The sequence below is a fragment of the Xiphias gladius genome, chromosome 16 (assembly GCF_016859285.1).
Source record: "Xiphias gladius isolate SHS-SW01 ecotype Sanya breed wild chromosome 16, ASM1685928v1, whole genome shotgun sequence".
NCBI lineage: Eukaryota > Metazoa > Chordata > Actinopteri > Istiophoriformes > Xiphiidae > Xiphias > Xiphias gladius.
The window spans coordinates 24,414,870-24,423,629 of NC_053415.1; the positions used below are offsets into that span (position 1 = coordinate 24,414,870).

General features: G+C 40.7%; 1 protein-coding gene across 1 annotated transcript; it reads right to left on the bottom strand.

Annotated features, from left to right (window-relative positions):
* Nucleotides 1-899: 899 nt before the first annotated feature.
* Nucleotides 900-8,387, bottom strand: ndufa10 (NADH:ubiquinone oxidoreductase subunit A10). The gene is made up of 10 exons (XM_040149431.1): nucleotides 8,216-8,387; nucleotides 6,786-6,954; nucleotides 6,296-6,511; nucleotides 5,932-6,018; nucleotides 5,657-5,778; nucleotides 5,315-5,394; nucleotides 5,134-5,188; nucleotides 4,960-5,045; nucleotides 4,545-4,653; nucleotides 900-1,120 (listed from the first exon to the last, which is right to left on the bottom strand). The coding sequence occupies exons 1-10, from the start codon at nucleotides 8,288-8,290 to the stop codon at nucleotides 1,052-1,054; spliced, it is 1,068 nt and encodes a 355-aa protein (XP_040005365.1). The 5' UTR covers nucleotides 8,291-8,387; the 3' UTR covers nucleotides 900-1,051.
* Nucleotides 8,388-8,760: the final 373 nt, after the last annotated feature.

Here is an 8,760-nt window from a genome sequence, read left to right on the forward strand (position 1 = left end):
GTCTGTTTTGGGCAAGAGAGAGCTGAGCCAGAAGATGAAGGCGTACTGTGAGATCTTTGCTAAGATCTGGCAGCAGGAAGTAAGTCATTGGAGATTTATCCACGTCTCTCCAGCACACGCCGTTGAGCCCAGTTTATCCTTTTTATCTGTGCTGGTGATCAATTCCCGATTACAACAAGAGCCTCCTCCAGCAAATAGGAACACAAACTAATCAACCCTTTTCAAAGACGAGTGCTCGGGCCCAGTCCTTCAAAATAAAACTCAAGGCCAAATAAATAGACTAAACAGAAGCGACACATCGTTGAGCTTCGAGAGGCTGGGAGCTCGTAACTCGATGAGTGATAAGGGGGCAGTGGCTGGTGACAACAGCACTGACAGGAAAGGGGAGGTGATATTGGGAAATAACCGTGTCTTAGGAAAAATATGTCTTAATTGGTAATCAAAGGGGGAAAAAAATTATAAAATATTTCATAATGAGTTGAGTATTTTGGACTTTATTGGATCAGATTTATGTATATTAATTTATTTGTCTTGCTAATTTGATATTGGTCATTTTTGAGTTACAAACTTTTGGTAGAACCAAACTTCAGACTTCTACTACATTGGGAACACTTTAAGTGCCCTTATTTAGCTTTTATAAGCACTATATAAACATTTATTAAACGGTTTATAATCACACTAATGCATTTGTGTTTATTCATTTACTGGTTAATAACTACAACTCCGCCTGTGGTGACCCATAATTACAGGCTGGTATATAAACGGATAATGAATGACAATATAGAAATAATGTCTTCAAAGGAGTCATAATTATTGATAAATACTGTACGTTTATAACCGTTTTCTGTCTCTCCATCATCTCTGGAGTGCACAGTCAGAACAAAAGACAAGACATTTACTAGATTCCAAATTTATAATTTTAATACATACATATTACTTAGGATGTACAACAGAGGACAACTGGAGCAATAATGGACGAGTGGTGCGGCTCACCCACGGAGCTGATCAGCCAGTGACAAGGTGTGAAATTGTGACGGGCCTGTGAACTCATTCACTTCAGCCAGATGTATTTGTCTCCAACGTCCGCATTATAACCAGGGGCATACCTTTTCCCAGGGAGCTACAAGGGTTAAAAAAAGATAATGATAATAATAATTAAAGTAGAGAAACAAGAGTGAACATTAAAACCAGCAGAATCACATGCTTTACTTTTATACTGAATTCAAAGACATTTAATTTACAAGTTTTATTTTATCAGCAGAAAATCACTCAACCGAATAATCAGGTAATCAGTGAGTAAAAGATTTCCTTGTTACAACGTGTGAGATGTTAGATTTGTCTCAGATGATTTTTAAATGGAATATCTCGAGGTTTTTTAACTCTCAGACTGTATTTTTCCATAAAATTTACAATGGAAACTGCAATACATCAGTATTGCAAATGTCCTTCCCCGACTTTACTCTGTCAACTCAAATGTGCTGAGGGAGATTATGCCGCCACGTGTCACAGTTTCTCATTCTCTCCATCGAGATCCAGGCTCACGACAAAATGTCGGGTCACAGCCTCCTGTAGCATAATGCAGCTTGATTTTTGCAGCAGGGGAGACAAAAAAAAAGTCTCCAGTCAATAAAAAGAAAAGGTCAGACCCAAATGTTTCCCTGCAAGACTGATGATACCAAAAGCCCCGTAGAATCTTCCGCGTCTGACATTTGCCTTCTTGTAACTACGAGTCGCTCAATATTTCAGCAGAAGAAAATGAGTTCAATCATGCTGACAGTACTGCACAGGATTCACGTCAGAGAAGGCATGAAGATATTCGTTATAAAAAGAACGGTGAGGATTTACACAAAGGCAGGGTTCCTCAAAAATATGTTTTTGTGGGTTTTAATAAAGTGCTCAACATAAGATACCGTGACTAATCACCAGATAATAACAAAACTGCAAAACAAAAGGGCAACTCATCCACCTGTAAAGTCCGTGCTTCACGCTCTTGCACACTCGTGGACTTAATGGGCGCGAGCCCAGGAAGTCCACGAGTGCTGACAACTGTCCAAATCATCGAGTCCACCTGGGTCTCCTTCCAGCAGACTTCCAGAGTCCACTTGGGGTGCAGACCTCAGCGGACTTCACTCAGGAAGTCACCCATAATCCATAGCGGTATTGCTATGACAGTGTAAAATTAGAAACAAAATAATAAAATAATATGTACCGAATTAATTATTTTCCTTTTCTTTTTCATTTTTGTGTTTTTTTTTTTTTTAATTGATGTGGTAAGGCTTCATATTGCAGATACAGAATATGTATGTATATGTATATAGGCTCAATGATAAGGATTTGTTATAATGTGTGGGTCGGTTTTTGTCCATCTATGGTGTGACCATCCTCGGTTTAGGGCTTAATGTTGATACAATATTATGTTTTTTTGGTTCTTGCACCACTCTGAGTAAAAACTCTAGACAGTTGTGCTTGACAATCCCGGGAGATCAGCAGTTTCAGAGACACTACAACCAGCCCGTCCGGCACCAACATCCCCGCCCCGGTCAAAGTCACTGAGATCACATTTTTCTCTCCATTCTGATATTTGATGTGAACATTAAACCGAAGCTCCTGCCCTGTATCTGCAGGATTTCATGCATTGCACTGCCGCCTCATGACTGGCTGCTTGGATGACTGTATGAGTGACAAGTGCTCTCATACATAGTACAGTGAATATATATAGTTTTGTACTTTATTGTTGGAAATACTTCAGTATCATTTCGTGTACTTGGAATTATTCTATGCAAAAATGGCAAAAATAAATAAATAAATCCCTCATTGAAGCATATTGTAGCATTTTGATTCATTTGAGACATGAGGTAGCGCGATCCATTGCAATAACGAAGTGCCTTTCTTTTTGTTGCAATGGAATCTTAGTTTATACCAAATACAGTAAATAAATAAATGAAGCTACTTCAACGACAATAGTGATCCATATTGTAATGCCAGGCAATGTGATATTAACTGTTGTGCTGAGCTGCAGAATTTTAATGCAGGTCAATGGTTTGGGATTTTCAGTCTAACCAGTGATGTTCTGCTAAATACTGGTAAGGGGGTTCCATATAAATATTTTACATATATACAGTGGCTTCAGAAAGTATTCAGAACCATTCATCTTTTGCATATTGTTGTAGAATTTTTTTAAAAATTATTTTTAAATTGATCAAATTGCCATTTTTGCCAGTACCCATAATGGCAAAACATTTTTTCTTTAATTTTGCAAATTTATTAAAAAATGTATTAAAAATCAAGAACTGAAATCTCTCATTTACAAAAGTATTCAGACCCTTTGCTGTGGCGCTTCACATTGTGGTCAGATCGTGTTTGCTTTAATTGACCTTGAGATGTGCGTAGAACTTGACTGGACATAGTTTGGAAAGGCACACACCTCTGTATATAAAAAGGTCTTACAAATCACTCTGCATATCAGGACAAAAATCAAGACATGAACTCCAAGGAACTCTCTATAGACCTCTGTGATAAAACTGTGGCAAGGTACAAATTAGAGCAAAGGTATAAAACCCATTTCTAAAGCTGTGAGTGTTCGCAGGAGCACAGTGGCTTCAATAATTGATAAATGGAAGAAGTTTGGAACCACCAGGACTCTTCCTAGAGTTGTGCCAAACTGAGTAACCGGGCAGGAAGGGCCTTGGTCAGGGAGGTGACCGAGAACCCAAGGGGCCACTCTAACAGAGCTTCAGAAGTCGTCTGCAGAAATCTGAGAACCTGCTGGAAGGACGACCGTCTCTGCAGCACTACATCAATCAGGCCTTTATGGCAGAGTGGCGAGACGGAAGCCAAGGCATATGACAGCCTGCTTGGAGTTTGCCAAAAAGTATTTAAAGGACTCTGAGAGCATGAGGAAAAACATACTCTGGTCTGATGAGACAACAATGTCTGATGGACACCATTCACTGCTCATTTCCTGGCTAATACCATACCACAACAATGACCCAAAGCATACAGCCAAGAAAATGCTTGAGCGGCTACAGGACAAGTCTCTGACTGTCCTTGAGTGGCCCAGCCAAAGCCCAGACTTCAACCCCACAGGACATCCGCGGAGAGACCTGAGGATGGCAGTTCACAGACACGTCTCATCCAGTCTGACAGAGCTTGAGGGGATCTGCCAGGAAGAATGGGATAAACTGCCCAAATCCATGTGGCACAGCTTGGAGAGACTTACCCAAGAAGACTCGAAGCTGTAATCACTGCCAAAGGTGCTTCTACAAAGTACTGAATTAAAAGTCTGAATACTTTTGATTTTTAATAAGTTTGCAAAAATGTCTAAGAACATGTTTTCACTTGAGCCAACCAGTGTAAAATGATGGGCAAAAATGAAATTTTAATCGATTTAAATGTTTATCTACAACATGATAAAATGAAGGGCCCTGAATACTTTCTCAAGCCTCGGTATACATAAAATGAAGACGAGAGAAAGACGTGGAATGACATTGAGGAAAGCTACCAGGCCAGAGTAGTTAGTGAGAACGAACACTCTCTCTACATACCGATTTATAGGCATAGTATTTTTCATCATAGTCATGGGCCCCAATGGTTATCTCTGGCAGGAACCTCGGTATGTGTGTCAGGGTTGCCACCTGCTGTTTGTCTTCCACGCTGTAAAATAAAGAGAACAAGACAGAAAACAAAAACAATAAATCAGCCTTTGGCAAAGTGCTGAAAATCCGCATGTCAGTATGGATGAATTGAGCACAGCACACAAAAGGCAATCGGAAGAAATCTGCATTTTCAGTTTTCTACATAATTCACTTCAGGTTCTTTGCACATTTATCCATAATGAGCATGACAAACAGGCTGAGATTGTGATACGTCTGTGTGAATCCAAGGTCACCTGTAGAAAATCTTCGCTCTGTGTAATTTGCATTTCAGTGCGAAAATGTGTAACGCTCATCAAGAACTCACAGCATCCTCATGTGGTGGTAGGTGACGTCATCCTGCTCCACCCACGGTCCTTTTTCAAACTTCAAATACTCAATGTCCTCTGCCACCTGTGGACAGCACACAATAAATACGGTCTACAGAAATAGTTGAAAGATTTTAGGGGTCAAAATAATATCCGAAAAACTCCACTCTTACCCTTTCAACGTCCTGGGCTTGGGTTGCATCGTAAGCGAGCATTTCGGACGTTTCGCTAAAAGAAACACACAAACCTCAGGCAGACACACTAGGTTTGGCTAGGAAGTGTTTTCCAAATATCAAATATGAACCATGGCTGATTCCTGATTTCTAACATTTGTCATTCATAAGTTTACCTTACCTGATTTTGGGCAGAAAAGACTTCTTGTAGCCATCCTCAATGCTCTTCAAATACGTCAGGGGCACATTCTGAAGATAGGACTGAGAATAAAGAGATTCCGTTTTAATCAGTATGAGTGATTAAAGCTACGCCTAAAATTCCTGATTAAAACATCGCTCTTCACACCATCCATCTCCAATAAGTGTATGCAATCCTCCGAGGTTGTTTTTATTTGGATGAGACTGTTGTTCCAGCTGAAAATGGAATATAATGCCCTCTACTGAAAGTTAATGAGAAACACATATTTACAGTCTCCTACAGAGATGACAGTGTCCTGTGGCCTCAGTGAGTGTGTCTCACTACCTTGCCACTCTCTTTCAGCTTCTTCTGCACCTCCTCAGCCGGCAGGTCTACGTAGATGACGAGGTGTGGAGGCAGGAACTCACAAATGCTATTGCCCTTGATCTCATTGTAGTGCTGCACACCTGCAAGCCACGGGACATTAGTTTGAAATATGTGGTCCACAGTTTGTTTTGTGCTAATGGCTGTGCTTGAAATGTGCTGCTGTATTTTTAATGGGAGGTTAAACCAAGACCATTTGTCTGCATCTTTTTGGTCAACGACACTGCCATACTCACACTCCTTCCTGATGTAGCCCTGTTTGAACATGGCCTCCATGAAGACAAGGTCACTGAAGGGGGAACGCTCCAGGATCACTCCTTGGCCTAAAACGCAGAAGATCAGGATGAAGAGGAGTGATTCTCTTAATACAGTGTAAATCCTTTCAAACATACACTGTTTAGTAAATGTTATTACTGAAATAAATCTACCAATATCACAAATGCTGCAAACTTATTTGTATAATTGCATAGGACAATCAGAATTAGGATATTAAAAATATGTACAAATGCACCGTTTGCCATGTAAACAACCTAATTCCAGGTCTGACTCCTTTGTCAGCTGAGCACAGGAAACTACACTGAACCGCCGAGTGCCCGATACCTGTGGTGAGCAGGTGTTCGATGGCGTCGGCGTACTGAAGCAGCCTCATGGTGTACATCCACAGCTGCAGCCTGTAGCTGTTTCCGTCAGCGGCTTTGGGGTCTGTGTAGAACTTCTCCAGGCTGCACATCCCATTGAAGTCGACAGAGAGTGGCTCCTTCTCTCCTGTCATCTTGTCCAAGTAGAAAGTGTCAGGCTCAGGCATGTAGAGCATCCCTGTAGATACAGAATTATAAGTGACGGGATGCAGTTCAAATGCTGTCCACATTGTCAGCCTTTATATACACCAATAACCCACTTGTATATCTGCCACCAAGACAACAAGCAGCATATTTCATTTAATGTTATGTCAGTTAACCTTATTTTCATAGTAGAGCCAGACAAGTAAACTGGCTGGCCTATATCATCAGCCAATATTAGATGATCGCAGATACTGTATATCGATAGTGGTGTAAAATCCCGTTAAGGATCCCTGCAGTCAGATACTTACCCAGCTTGTCAGCCAGCTTCTGGGCCAGTGCTCCTTTCCCTGAGGCCAAGTTGCCATCCACAGAGATGATTTTGCTGTACTGCTTTAACCGTGGTGTCGTCCTTTCGCCCAGTGCGTAGGCCCACCACCCATACCGTAGGCTTCTCACTGAGCTTGTGTGAACACCTGCCTGGATGACAAAAAACACACTTTAATGAAAACATGGGGTTAACACAGAACACCAACCTGCCCCAAGTTTACTATTAGTAAATTAATTCCTCGATAATTTGATTTAATTCAAATTTGTTTGAGAATTGAACTATGTAAACATCATCTCAAATGAAGTATTACAGTATTAAAACTAGATATGATACAGAGACCCGTTACAAGACAAAAAAATTAGGCCCTTAACGTTTCAGTGCTTATTGTGTTTTACTGATACATAGTACCAAAAAAAATGCAATTAATGAAAATTAGCAAAAAGTAATATCCACACAGACAACCTGGGGCCCTGGCACACTTGCCCACTTAATAAGATGTACTAATATGAGATGTACTACGTGGCTAATTGTCTAATTATTTAGATAGCTAGATAGATAGATAGATAGATAGATAGATAGATAAATATTAATCCCAAAGAGAAATCGCAGAGTTGCAGCAGTCGGTAAATAAAACTCATTACTCATTCAACAACTCATTCAGTCTATCCTACAGCGCTGTAACAAATCCTACCTTCACGAAGATTAGAAGGATCTTTATCGAAACTTTGTAAAAGAGAGGTGGTGTTTCAACTCTATGGTCATTTTGCAGGCTGTTGTTGTATTGCGCTATAATGACAGATTTTACTAATATTTTCTCCACCCCTCTGACATCAATGAGGGTAGACAACCAGTTGTCACTTCATTAGGCACTAAGTGTACACTTGTCAGCAACGACAAGCTAGCCCCAATTATGAACTCACTCCATGTAATGGTTGAACGTTGGTTTGGACCAAACATTTGATCTTTCATGAAACATGAAAAACACACTTGAAGATGCAGCACAGCGCCGAATAACAACTAAATACGCGATTAACGAAATAATTTACTGACTAAGCTCCGGAGTGCTGTGGTAAACAATTGGGCCAGAAACAATTTAAAACTGACGAATTCCTGGATGAATCTCGCTAGCAACATTTCTGGACTAGCTACAAGGTGTTATCTCGACCTACTCGGCGGTGAAAATTATTACCCGTATACTCACTAATATAACCGTTAACTGCCTCGATATACTGACCGCTTGTTGTGTCGATTTCTTGGCTGTGGCCTGCCAAGAACATTATAAACAAACCAATGGGTAAGCGACATGTTGTTGGGATGGGAAGCTAGCTGGCTAACTTAGCTTGCCCTTGTGAACTGGAACCGTGCGGCAGGCCAGACAAGGGCCCCACTCCGTGTCTTTTCTGTCCTCACCTTCTGTACGGCATTCACCGCTTTGAAAGCGGCTGCTCCCGACGGGATGACCAGCTGGATCACCCTCAGGGCCATGATTAACCGTCCTCCAGAAACCCTCCGACCTGACCCGAGAAATTACCGATACCGAGCGCCTGAATTATACGTCAGAGATCGGGCCTTGGGCTAGTCCTGTCTCATACAATATACGTTTGAACGAGTCGCGTTATTTGCCTGAATATATTTCAATTTTTGATGAGCCAAAAAACTTGTTTTAAACTCCAAAAATAAAATAACAATACATAGCCGATGAAAGGGCATTAAAAGATAAGTCGAGCTGATTTTTTTTTTAACAAAACAACCCTTTTTGATTTAAAAACCCTCCTACACTGTTTGAATAAAATTGGATCGTGGATTTTATGGGGATTTGTTTTCCCCATGAAATGTTGGAAAATAGTGGAAAAAGCCTATCATGATCATTACGATCATTTCCCAGAGCCCAAGGTGACATGTTCAAGCTCGTTTTTTTCCTGACCTGTAATTCAAAACTCAAATATACTCAGTCT